The sequence below is a fragment of the Momordica charantia genome, assembly GCF_013281855.1.
Source record: "Momordica charantia cultivar OHB3-1 chromosome 4 unlocalized genomic scaffold, Mcharantia_2.0 BLBB01000004.1, whole genome shotgun sequence".
Taxonomy (NCBI): Eukaryota; Viridiplantae; Streptophyta; class Magnoliopsida; order Cucurbitales; family Cucurbitaceae; genus Momordica; species Momordica charantia.
In genome coordinates, this window is record NW_028275162.1 from 21,339,635 (window position 1) to 21,353,200 (window position 13,566).

The 13,566-nt window shown below is 37.4% G+C and overlaps 3 protein-coding genes across 4 annotated transcripts; 2 read left to right on the forward strand and 1 right to left on the reverse strand.

The window, feature by feature from the left end:
* The first annotated feature begins 1,099 nt into the window (after positions 1–1,099).
* On the forward strand, positions 1,100–3,584 carry LOC111015553 (BTB/POZ domain-containing protein At3g19850). Of its 2 annotated transcripts, none has more exons than XM_022290622.2 (4): positions 1,100–1,307; positions 1,394–2,070; positions 2,297–2,771; positions 3,037–3,584. In XM_022290622.2, the coding sequence occupies exons 1-4, from the start codon at positions 1,251–1,253 to the stop codon at positions 3,481–3,483; spliced, it is 1,656 nt and encodes a 551-aa protein (XP_022146314.1). In that variant the 5' UTR covers positions 1,100–1,250; the 3' UTR covers positions 3,484–3,584. The 2 variants fall into 2 exon arrangements, with proteins under 2 accessions (XP_022146314.1, XP_022146315.1); XM_022290623.2 differs by having other exon boundaries at positions 1,105–1,307; positions 3,058–3,584.
* A 5,002-nt stretch (positions 3,585–8,586) lies between these two features.
* Positions 8,587–10,600, forward strand: LOC111015598 (AP-5 complex subunit beta-like protein; the record flags this gene model as incomplete). The annotated part of the gene is given in 7 exon segments (XM_088122988.1): positions 8,587–8,866; positions 8,869–8,976; positions 8,979–9,037; positions 9,039–9,411; positions 9,414–9,623; positions 10,112–10,339; positions 10,341–10,600. Coding segments are annotated over 7 exon segments (1,518 nt in total), but the record flags the coding sequence as incomplete, so codon positions are not given.
* A 343-nt stretch (positions 10,601–10,943) lies between these two features.
* Positions 10,944–13,439, reverse strand: LOC111015632 (multicopper oxidase LPR2). The gene is made up of 3 exons (XM_022290717.2): positions 13,087–13,439; positions 11,251–12,708; positions 10,944–11,169 (listed from the first exon to the last, which is right to left on the reverse strand). The coding sequence occupies exons 1-3, from the start codon at positions 13,306–13,308 to the stop codon at positions 11,116–11,118; spliced, it is 1,734 nt and encodes a 577-aa protein (XP_022146409.1). The 5' UTR covers positions 13,309–13,439; the 3' UTR covers positions 10,944–11,115.
* Positions 13,440–13,566: the final 127 nt, after the last annotated feature.

Sequence of the window (13,566 nt, forward strand, 5' to 3'; positions counted from 1 at the left end):
ATGAATGGAGGGGTGGGGCCCGTTCTTCACGTGCCCCTAAACCCCTCACTCCCATGTGTTTTTCCCAAATGACAAAAACTCTTACTCAATCCTTCACAACCTCACACAATCCTTCCCCTTTTGTCTTCTTATTATGCTTTCTCTTTTGCATTTTTCCTCAAAACAAACAAACAAACGAATATATATTTTGGCAAAATCTTCCCCCAAAACTACTTTACTACACAACAATAATTAACAAAGCTTCAACTATCTTTCCGACTTTTCAATTTTGTGTCCGATACTATTGTAAATTATTGTGATAACATAGATCATATATTGAACATCTTAATTCTTTTATCTTATTTAAGTTAGGGGAATGGTGACTTTCTTGATCTTATTTTAATGTTCTTAAGAATAATATTAATCGACGTTAAATTTTTTGCAAACTACACGAAACACATATATCGGAAGGCTGCTCCCTCTCCCTCATGCTAATGGAGATCTTTTTGCACCAATTTGATATGAAAATCAATTCTTTTATGCAAATCGAAGAGGATGTAGGTTACGTGCGATATGCTGATGGCATGATTTTTACTATCAAAAGGGGAGGAAATTATGAGGCAGTGTATTACGGGGTTATACGGCTCCTCGAGAAGTCCTTGGAAAATCTAAAACAGGTCGAAACTTTTATAGAACTAATTCGAGGAAGACATGGCAAAATCCTAGTTAGAATAAGATTTTGGTGTCCCGCCCATAGGTACATCTAAAAAATTTCAATTATCACACATTACCACATAATTCTATAATTAGCATTAACGAGCTTGAACAAAGTTAAGATATCTATATTTAACTAAAAAGTCGTGAGTTCGAATCTCGAACTTGTCATATATTTTAAAATAGTGATAAAGGACTAAAAATTGCTAATTCCACGCCGAAAACAAAAAGAGAGAAAAAAAAAGGAAAATAGTGAGAGTGGCAAAATATAAAATTGTTAATAAAAATTTGGATGAATCTTACTCACGGGATCTTTCATAATGGTTTAAAATCATAACTGCATGATGTATGAACGATAATAAAAATTTTAAATAAGAATAATAATGTGTCACGGGAAGTGTGGAAAAATTAATAAAATAAATCATAGTCGCCATCCTTCCAAACTCCTTCCTCTTTTCAGTTTCTTTGCCCCACAAATATGCTTCTTCTTCTCCATTGCTCCATCTCCCACATTTCTCTCTGCTCCCATTTTCCCTCTTCACAAACCTTCCACCGCCATGGCTCCCCATCTTCAAGTCCACATCGCCGCCCACCAAACTTTCTTCCTCAGCGAGGTGTTTAATTATTTGATTTTTCTTCTCTCAATTCCCTCCCTCGTCTTTTCAATTTCATCTCATTCTGTTTCTGATTCTGTTTGCAGAAGGTTATTTCCACTTACTCGGCAAGATTTCGCCGGATAATCAAGCAGCGCCGACGGACAAGAAGACGGACGAATGCTACTTCTAGTTCGGGCACCGATTGCTCCAATTCCGCTATTGAAATCGACGATTTCCCTGGAGGAGCGAACGGATTCGAGCTCGTCTCCAGATTCTGCTACAACCACGCCCAAATCGACATCACCGTCTCCAACGTCGCACTCCTCCATTGCTGCGCCGTGTTTCTCGGAATGACGGAGGACGTCGCCGCCGGCAACCTCATCCGCCAGACCGAGAACTTCCTCGACGGAATCTTCTACTGGCCCTGGAGCGATTTGATTTTGTGTATCCAGAGCTGCGAGTCGTTTTTCTCTTTTGCTGATTCGTCGGGGCTTCTGCAGAAGCTCGTTTGCGCTGTGTTGGCCAAGATTGCGCAGAATTCGAATATGAGCCTCGTCACTCCTTCTTCGTCTTCTTCCTCATCCCCCGATAATGCCTCCGGTAATTCCAGATTCTCCACCGCTGCTAAATCGTGGTGGTTCGACGACATGTCGCTATTGTCCGCTCAGATCATTGAAAAAGTTGTACAGGGGATGGGGAGTTACGGGAGCAACAATAAAAGTTTGATTCTCACGAGATTTCTCCTCCATTACCTGAAAACTGCCGCCCAGAGCTCCGTCGGGTACGATTAAACTACTACTAGACAGAAAAACTTACAAAGAACAAATGAATGATTATCAACATTTTGTGTGTATAATCTTTTAATTCTAAAAAGGATGGATACAAACGAGAGGAAATTTACAAAAGTAGCAGGAGTTATCTCCTTTCTTCTTCCAATCCTGTTACTGGATTCAAACTCCTGGCCTTCTAATTAAGTATATTTAATCATTTATTCATATTTTTAACAGGTACGGGAGTGGTCGGCCGAGGAGTGAATACGGCGGGCTAGCGGACACGGCGGTGCACGGCGTTGTGAACGTGATGGTCGGGAAGAGTATGTTTTCTTGCCGGGGGCTGTTCTGGGTGTTGAGAGTGGTGTCTGGTTTTGGTCTGAGCAGAGATTGCCGGAGTGGGCTGGAGAAGATGATCGGCGGGATGCTGGATCAGGCAAAACTGGACGATTTGCTGATATCCGGCCACCACAGATGCACTTACGATGTGAATCTGGTGATCAGATTGGTGAGAGTATTTGTGAATAGCGACGGAGTTTACTCTGTTCACAAGCTGAAGAAGGTGGGGAAACTGGTGGACAAGTATTTGGGGGAGATTTCTCCTGACCAAAACCTCAAAATCTCCAAATTCTTGGGCGTTGCAGAGAGCTTGCCGGACTGCGCCAGAGATTGCTTCGATGGAGTATACAGAGCAATTGACATCTATCTAGAGGTGAGCAAAGAATTAAGCCCATGAACCTCTCTTTAACATTTGCGCAATAAACTTTCATACCCAAAATAGAATTTTTGCCCTTTCATAAATTAAATTTACCTAATCTCAGTCTTAAGTCTTTGGGTTGAATGATGTTTTATTCATCTTTGATATGTTATCAGAAGGTCGGATCCATGCATTGTTATTTCCTACCTCTTTATTATGATTTCCACTTAGTTTATCATTTTGAGTTGTGCGGTGGTTTATTCATTTTTAATACCCTCAGCTGAAAGATTGCATTTTGCAGTCTCATCTGAATCTTTCAATGGAAGAGAGGTCGACGCTATGCAGATGTCTGAACCACGAGAAGCTAAGCTTGGAGACGTGCAGGGCTCTGGCAAAGAACCCGAGAGTGCCACCGAGGATAGCGGTGGAGGCTCTCAAATGTCAGGCGAGGGGAGGCGGGTGTTCAAGTGAGGAGGAGGATGATAGGAGCAGTGGGTATTACAGCGAGTGCCAGAGGGTATTGTCAAGCAGTAGCATTGAGTCGGAAGGGTGCAGCAGTGGTACAGGCCGGGAAGACATGAAACTGAATTTGCAGAAGATGCAATGGAGAGTGGTGGAGTTGGAGAAAGTTTGCAGGGAAATGAGAAGCAATATGTCCAGTTTGGTTAGGCAAAGTGTGATCACTTCACCACCTGTTTACCACAGAGCTTTGCCAAGATTATGTTGAATCTCTCTGTGTGTATGAATATGTATTGTATATTGTACATCAATCCCCCACAAGATTGTAATTTCAACTCCTCAGTTGAAGCCATACATTTTTTAAGTCAATCTCGTGTGGGCGTAGACTTATAATGGACAATTTAGTATTAGTATTAATGTGTGAATAGGAAGAGAAATCATTATCTTAACAATATTCCAGGTGCTGGTGCTGCTAAAGTTGAGATGTGGAGTGGAGTGAAAATCTTGACCAAAGTTTGATATTGGAAAAGAAAACCAAGTGGAGGGAAGATTTAGTTTAGAGTAAGATTCGAAGTTAAGAGTAATTAATCTCAACTTGGAGCATCTTGGTGAATGAGAGAGAGGGAGAGGACAAGGAGGGACATAATAACAACTATACATTTTTTACTGCTCACGATTAGCTATGTTTAAAAAAAAAAAAATTACTTAGCTGCTATATCAAGTGCTGAAAACAGTTAAATTGTTGATAAATGAGAGAGAAATTTAAAAATAATAATCATAATAATAATGAGCTCTCAGTTTTTTAATAACAGCCCACGTAAAAATGAGAGAAAAGACCCAGCTATAATTTAGCTCTATTCCTTTTCTTAAAGGTTGGAGGTTCAAACCTCATATCTCAATTCGTTCTATTAAAAGAAAAGTAAGGACAAAATTTTGGTAATTGATACTTGTCTCTTTCCAAAATGTCATGAGTTCAAATTTGACCTACACTATTCTTAAATACTACTAGTTTCATAATTTTTCCTAAAAGATAGGTAAGTACCGACAACCAGCAATAAAGGGATGTAGTATGAAAATTTATAGTATAAAAATTTACATACTTTTTTTAAAAAATAAAACTTCATTTAATTAACTAAACACCTGCTGTGAGTTTAATCCCCATCCCACTTGTTGTAGTTCAACAAAAAAAAAAATGCCACGTGAGCTATAGAAGATGGAAAATTTGATTCCACTTTTTCAACAAGCCAAAAAGGAAAAATCAGAGAACCAAAACATGGAGGAGACCAACTTTTGAGTGACTGCTTTACAAAATGATGAACCGACCAAGGAGATGAACTCCTTCACATACTAACATAGTATCATAATTAAAAAAAAAAATAGATGCTCATCGGTCAGCATCTAAATATTGTCTTTAATATTCCCAATTCTTTATTTTTTTTAAATTATATTATTTTATGTCCACTTTTCTCTACTATTTCTAAAAAAATAATTTAATAGTAGATAGGTGTACTATTATTAGCAAGATAATGGCAAGAAATCGAACCTGTATTGTCGGGTCAAAACCATTGGCCCAACCAGAGCTGATTTATTTATTTATTTATATATTTTAAAACCAAACCAACCAAAGCTGATTTAGCAGCTTCCTTATTTTTTGGTTTATTTGGTTTTTTGGAATATATAAATATTTAACAACAACCAATTTGGTTCATGCACATGTCACATCCACACATGACTTTAGCTTTTCATGCATCTCATTAATTAGTTTTTCTTTTCTTTTTCTTTTTCTAATAAATTAGCGTCACACATAACTGTTCCTATCTATTATTTTTTTAGAAATATAAGTATTTTGATTATCATTTTTTATTTCAACAAACATTTTAAAATTTATGTAGAAATTTTAGACCCAATAAAATTAAATTTATTGTTTATTGTTCCTAAAATTTCCTCTCAAAATATAGATAAAAACATTATTTTCAAATTACATAATAAATATATAAATATAACATACAAAATTTGGAATATTTAATATGAAAATTAAATTTCATATACAACTTTTATTTTATTTTTTAATCTAAAATTTTAGATTTTTTTAAAAAAATTTATATTTCATAAAAAAAATCTAAAATTTTAGAGGAAGAAGAAAACGTTACCAAAAAAATAGATATTTTTTTTCTGTCTTTGGTTTTAATTTTAAAAGGTTTAATTCTTATTTTATTCTTGGATTTTTTTAGTAAACCATGTAGGGATAGAGGATCGAACTCACAACCTATTGGTTGGAGGTACATGCCGTTGAACTATGCTCGCTTTGGCTAGTATTGGGTATTTTAAATTAATGTTCATACTAAAGAAAATAAATACTTAATCTATGAACTTTTAAAACGTCTGTCTCAATTCTCAATCCTTATTTATGTTATTTACCATCTAATACCTAGTCCATTTGATACCCATCTTAGTAGAAAAATACTACTTCTACACTAGTGTGACTACTATTTTTATTCATTGACAGCTACATCAACATTATTTAAGAATGATACATATCCATAGTGCTAACGGGAGGAGTACCATGGGAGTTTTAGAAAACTTTCCCATCTCAGTAAATTTATATAGCTTCAATATATGTTCACGTTAGCATGTTAAGAATGAAATAATGGCAGAGACTAAATAATTATTTTTTAAATTTCAATAGACATTTTGAAAGCTCAATAACAAAAATGGAACAAATCTGAAAGTGATAATTGAAATATACATTTTCATATTTCATACTCCATATTTGTCGTAAAAAACAAAATGACATTTTTCAAATTTAAAAAGGGGATTTTTTTTTAGTACAAAGTTAAAAAAAGGGATTGGTATAATTAATAGAAAAACTAATAAGTTATTTGGCAATTTTTGGATTATTATTGAAATTTAAGATTCGCGTGAATTGATTTGCCGCTGTTTGTGGTTTGAGGGACCATACAAAAATAAAAAAATGTATGTCTTTAACTTAAATATATACACATGTAATGTTTTATTAATTGCAAATTGCCGTGTAATTGGCGTCGTTTATTGGCCAAAAAAAAAAAAAAAAACAAACAAACACAGCAGAACTTGCCTCATAACCAAATAAATAGTAGCCATAGGCTTTTTTTAAAAGGAATTTTCTTTTATTGGGGAAATAAATTATATTCGAGCACGAGTGTTCATGGGTTGGATTGAACTACTTTTAGATGCAGTATAATTATTTGAATTGTATATTTATTCAACACAAACAACTATTATGACTTAATGAATTTAATTCTAACTCAATAATCAAATATTTAGGTTGAGTTAATTCAAAATATTGTACAACACAAAAGGTAATTGTTAATATCTTAAATATTTATTTTTATATTTTCTAATTTCGAATCAAGATTTATAAGTCCATGCTTATTTATACCATGAAAAATTATATTTCTAAAATTTAATTTTCTTTTTTTTTTAAAAATTGTTGGAGAATAAATAATCCTCAAACAATTAGATTCGTATATAATTTTATGGTATGTTAAAGAAATGATTTTATAAATAATAATAAATTCAGATAGATTTGATTCAACTTAAATTTATGTGTGGTGAATTCTTAAACCAACTCAATTCAAACTTATAGATTGAATTTAATTAGTCGGAATTTTCAGGTCATTGAATTTTTTAACATCCCAAAATTAGGGTGTTTTGTTTTCATTTCCCAAGTCATAGAAAGTAAGCCACTTGTTGTTGTTGTTACTTATTATTATTTTGCGAACTAGTACCTAAGTTTAAAACCCTCCTTTATAGAAGAGATAACATGATGCCTTATTTTCGATTAAAAAAAAAATGTCTACGATGATATATGATATTGTTCGTTTTGGACATAACTTTCACACATTTACTTTAGGTTTCATCCAAAAAAATCTCGTACCAATACAGATAATAGTCTTCTCAGCTTATATACTATGAAACACTCTCTCTTTTTTAGTCAATGTGAGACTTTATTTGCACTCTTTTTATGAATCCGAGAGTTATATTATAAGCATTTTGTTGGATACTATTGTTTTTAGGAACCACTCACTTTTTTTTTTGGTCATGTTGGATGCGTTGTAGCTCCCTTTAGAACTTTCTCTTCTTCTTTTTTTGAGAACGTTCGGTTTGGACATTTGATTGTTGAACACTTATTATGTAATTAAATTATGTTGAATTTTAACAATAATAAAACCTTTTATGCCATGTTTGTAATTTCACATCTACTTTTGTAGTTATCTAATATAAAGCTCTTATTTGAATCCCCAACTCCTTTGTATCAAGTGATCGATGACGAGGGATAAAAAACAACTTCGAATTTTGAATGGTAGGGATGACAAACAACTTCAGGTCTCGATTGATATTGTCTACTTTTGACTGAATTTATCATAATTTACTTTTAATTTCACTTGAAAATATATCATAACAATATGGAGATAGCCGTCCTTAACTTATGTACCAGTTGTCTTGTAGATGTGAGACTTTTGTTGTACTCTCAAGAAAATCCATGAGTAATAGAGTGATTGACCAATGCCAAAAGCACATCGGAGTCTCGGAGGGCATACAAAAGGCAACTAAATCCACGCGGTGGAAGGGATCCAACAAATCTATAGCGACCATAGAGAGTTCTTATGGGTTCTTCTACCGTAAGAGAGGGAAGCGAAAGAAAATTGAGAAAAGAGAACGAAGACATGAAATAGATAAGATTGAGAGTATCAATTATGTTGGATGGTTTCCCTACCATCCCAACTTCTCTTGACTTCATTAATATTTTGAATAAAAAATTGACGTAATAGAATCTAGAACGATGTGACAATTAAAGTGGAAGTTTACTTGAAAGAATTAGCTTACACTAGAACAAATTTCACTGCAGTAGATTGTGGGTTCCTCGTTGTTTCTACTCATAAATTATTTTTACTATCATTAAAGGTTAAGTTCGTTTAGTACTAGCCAGTTAATTATTTCGACAAGCTTTCACGTTAATTGTGATGGCGATACATATCAACTTTTCATTTAAACATTACCAAATATTAACACAAATATTTCCAAACAAAGGCGGGGCAGTGAAAATTGAGATGAATGTTTGAATTTAAAACTTCTTTTGGGCTTGGGGCTGTAGTGTCCAAAATCCATCCTCTTTAGGCAGGCCTGCGATTCCCCTATCGGCTATCAGCATCCTACGTCGAACCGTAGCCGCGAGTGTGGCGGTCGCCCAATTTGTTACGGCGGCATATCCGATTTGAGATTTGCCCATATTCTCCTGTAAATCTCAATTCTCAGCAATGGCACCGTCTCCTTTTCTCTCTGTTGAGATTCTTTTATGTCTTCTCCGGTGAGGCCTTCGCTCTTCCGATAATCTGTACTTGCCCCAGATCCCAGCTCGAATAGAGAGGCCTCCCCTAGATTGAATTCTAAAGAATTGAGGAGGGCGATGGCATTCTTGCTCGAATCGCCACAAGTTCTCACTCCGCCTGCTATGGTGGAATTCATGACAATGATAATGCTTGTAGCTTCGGGTTTGGAGTTGCAGGCGTCAATGTTGAAGGTGCAATTCTTTGGAATGATATATTCCTTTGATCCTATGTCGTGCCATGTTGTTTTGATGATGTATTTGCATTTTTTAGATGCATTTTTTAGATTTCAGCTGCTGAAATGGGTTTGAGTTTCTATCCTACAGTGTTCGATCCACTTTCTCTTAAAGCGTTGAAGCTCGACCTGCTTGCCTTCACCTCCATACGTAGTACAATGTGTCAGAATCTGGAAAGTCAGTGGTGAAGTTGCTTCAAGATGGTCTGTTATCAGCTTTCCAAATGGTTACCTTCGGGAAGCACAGAAACTGCTGTAGCTTTCCGTGCCTTCCATAAATTCATTCTGTCTCAAGACTCGAACACTGATAAAATTATTGTGGATTCTAGCATCTTCCCTATGTTGCAGGTTCTTTTCTGCAATATTTTCCTATTGCTCTTTTTTGTTCCCCTATTTCTTGAACTAGCAAGTCGAAGGATTTTCTGTTTCTCATTAACTTTTTTTGTTAGGATGGGAAATAAGGGTTAACCCAAAAAGAATCAACGCCATCTTCATTCTGGCGCATTATACAATGTCCAGTCGCCACGATTTTCTCATGACCTCAAGAAATGCATGAACATCTCATCCTATATACATTTAAAACGAAAAATCCCCTTACTTTATCAACTCTAGGAGTTGAAAATGACAAGACTGGTTTTCCAGAGGGTATTATCAGGGACAGTGAACCCTTGGTTGAAGAAATGGTATCCGAATTCTCCTCTAACATTGAAAAAATTGATCGAGCTCCGGAGCCATTGCGTGTGATGGACTCAAAGATTTCCAAGATTTTGGATATATATTACAAGCACATTTGGGGAAGTGATACTTGTGCTTAGAATTTGGATGATACGGATAACCTTTCTGTAAAAAATGTTTGAAGGTAGAGATAACATTAATTTTCACGTCACCGTATCACTGCAAACATATCTGTTTTTAAGAGCCTTGAGATGGTTCCATGCCATGATATCCCAACTACCATAGCTGGTTCTTCCTTCACCACCAAACCAATCTGTGAAAAAAAAAAAAAATACCCTTTTTAATTAGTGCTTTCAAAAGTGTTTTAATTGAGTTACTAAAACTCACACTTTTTCACTATTCTACGAGTACTACCAACCAAATGACCAAAAAAAAAAAAAAAAAAAGAAAACAGAAACCAGAAATACAATAAACAAATACATTATCAAATGAGCCCTCCATGTTCTATTTTTTTTTTTGTAAGGAAATCCACCATCTATAGGTGGACACAATACAGCCATCTCACATTCAACTTACACTTCAGAACCTCGGGGAATTTCGTTAGAACTATCAAAGATCAGGTACAAGTACAAAGGGTGGTCTGGTTCTGGTAGCAGTTGAATTGGAACCAAGGGAGCCCACACCAGGGCTCGTTGATGTCTCAATTGAATCTACAGCAGGAAGTGGCCAGATGATTCGTGGTCAGCTTCAGAGTATCTCAGTAGGACTCGAAGATTTGTTTCTTAAAGCCGTAATCCCATCAGACATCTCAACGGATGAAATCCCAAGTTCTTATTCAGATTTATTCAATGACCTCGGCAGTACCTGATCTTGATAGAGGCCCGCTACGTCTTACATATTTTTCAACCGAAGACGAAACGGGAAGTCCAATCAGTAGCCATAAGAGAAACATGGGTCACTTCCATATTTTGATATTTCTTCCACCAAGGTTTCACCTTCTTTTCCAGGTGGAAGTTTCAGATTTTTCAACTTTAGTTCGAATTCGAACCGATCACTGGCCCTGCTTGGCTTACGTTGATGATTATTTGGAGGCCCTGTTTCTTGCATAGAGGAAATCAATCGGTTTCTCTATCACCTTGACAGACTTTATCTAGATATTTCATTCGGTTTTGCTGTAGAAATTTGCAAGATCCATGGATACTTTCTTTTGCAGACGGAGGGTATTTTTTTCAGAAACCCACAGTAGATATACAAAACTAGTAAATACTTCTGTAGTTTCTGCTCAAACTGTATTCTTTCTATGTGCACGAAAGGAGGCTGATAAATTCTTTTCGTAGTTAATTAATTACGTGTGGTTTAGCTTTTTTCTAAGTTGGGTCTTTAATCTTTATGTCAGAGGCTGCAAACGCCATTTTATGTCAGAGGCTGATAAGACACTAGAATCAGTTTGCCTTTCTGTGAATTGCAGACGCCATTTTCTTTGGCTTTCTATTATGTTTATTGGAGACTGGAGGGGCAGTATACAAAGAAAAACAGAAGTTAATTAATAAGCCAAGGTTCAAATAGTTCATTTGTGTTGAGTCGAGTTGGGTCGGGTAGCGACCTCGTCTGCCATAGACTCTTCTCATTCAACTAGCTTCAATGGTCTCATCATCACATTGTCTTCATGATCCAGTATCTGCATTCATATCACAATACCATACTAGTTATACCTTTTCTTGTTTTAAAAACTTCAGTCAAGGTTTAAGTCGCTACTTACATGGCAATGGTACACGTAGCCGGGTTCTGCAGTTGCGTCGAATGGGTACGATGCGTTCGAGTGTATGTTGGAAAATCTCACCAGAATCTTTGTCACATATCCAGGCATCATCTTGTACACGTTCTTCCACCCTTTCTCATGGTTCTCTACCTTTATTCTTTTTCCACGTGCATGTTCTTCGATTTTGCACTTCACTGCGTCATTCTTCTTCATCATGCAATCCTTGAACTCTTCCAGCTGAACCAGCTCGGTTTGATCCAGTGCGGATAGTAGCCCGACATGAATGTGTAACGGATGATTATCCTCTGTTAGATTGATCACATACCATATCTCTGTGCTGCCTACCTTTGGCCTCTCTGTCACTGGTGCCTCGTACGGTTTTCCATTTATGTACAGATGGGTTGGCTCGTCGATGTCGCTTGTGTATTCGTACATGGCGATGTATCGAGTGTATGATGCACTAGATAGTTTTGGTTTTGGGTATTCTATTAGTTTCTTAGGAACTCGCTGCGTTTCGACTTCTTTGTTTTCTAAAATATAAAATTTCATTACTTTGCTGTTGGCTTCATTGACGGGGTCTCCCGATGGATAAGGGTAGGCTGCATCATTGGCTAGGATGACAGAGTTCTCCTTTGACTCTGAAAAGTCAATCACCACGTCAGCAATCTCAGATGGTGCCAGTAGGATTGCCTTCGATGCTACGGGTTTCGCCAGGTAGGCCGAGTCAGATGCCACTTGTTCGAATCTTAGGCCGTTGGTGAAGAAGAATCTGAAGAATCTAGCATTGCTAGCATTGATGATGCGGAATCGGTACTTACGACGTCGAACCGTCATACGTGGCCATGCTTTGCCGTTGACCACAACAACATCACCAAAGTATTCAGGTTGCCATTGTGGGTGTATGGAAGGATTGTTACCAGTAGAATTCATAAAGATTGAACCATTAGAGAGAAAACTTCGATCGAATACGAGCAACGACCGGTCGAATTCACGACCGCAGGGGAGTCGGAGCGGGTCCTCGACAGGGGGGTCGCGGATTACGTAGGCTCCGATCAGGCCAGCGAGAAGGTTGACTCTAGTCAGCCCCATGGCATGATCATGGTACCAAAGGTTGCCAGGGTGTTGCTGATTGTTATAGTGGTACGTTTCGTTGGTCCACGAGGGTCCCTTGTCTTTAAAGCCGTTGGTGAACCATGAGGTGGCATGGCCGTCGCTGGTCGGCTCAACGATGGCGCCGTGGAGGTGAACCACCGTCGGGACGCCGTGGTTGGCGGCAGGCACGGCGGTCGGAATAGTGGGATCCCAAGAAAGAATGTGCTTTGAAGGGAGGTGATTTTGCCACGTGACATACGTGGAGATGCCGTGGCGAGCCTCGATTGTGGGGCCAGGAACTGTCGCTGAGTCCTTGGAAAGACCGTAGGCAAAAACAGGAGTCGGGGGAAGATCTCGGTGAAATTTCTGCAACAAATAACAAATAATAATCAATTGTTATTTTGGCACAAGTGTTCTAAAATTAACGTCTTTGGAACAACAATTGATTCCAAAAATCAGTTTCATTCCTCAAAAGAATATACGTATTGAAGAATCGTTTACTATTCCTCTATTCCACAATAATCCAGCGAAGAATCTACGCTTGACAAGCAAATAAGGGAAAAGGGTAAAAACAATCCCTTAGGGGCACAAATTGAAACAGGCAAGAAATCGAAAGAATATTTATGGGTTTGAATTGAAGAAAAACAACACCCCCATTTACCAAAACTTCCTTGTGCGTCATTCCATTCCAGATCAGAGAAGAAAAAGAAAACCCAGATTGTAAATGGGAGGAAATAAACTGACCCATGTTTTGAGGAACATGCCGATTTTGAGATGCTGAGGATTGCGGCCATGGAAGCCGAGGAGTGTGGGCAGGTGCGGCAGCTCGTCCACGAACATCGCCAGTTTCTTGAGATTTATAAGCTCATCTTCAGAACCAGAAGCTGCGCCAAAATTGGCCAGTTCTGATAAAGAGAAGCAAATTATGAACAGAGCCGAAATTGGGTGAACTTTGGCCATGGCCATGGATGGATCTGTTTGGAATGAGTGTGTGTGTATATGGATTTGAGTGAGTGGGAAAAGGGACTGCTCCAACTTTACTTTATTTTCTTCTCTCTTGGTTTAGAGAGAGAGAGAGAAATAGTGCGCATCGCCTTGTTGGCTGCCTCGCTACTTTTTCCTTTGATTTTTCTCTCATTTTTCCCCTACTCTCGTTTGTCGGCTATTGGAGTATACTACTCTATTAATTATGTCAACCGTCAATATTACTGTCCATTTCAATAC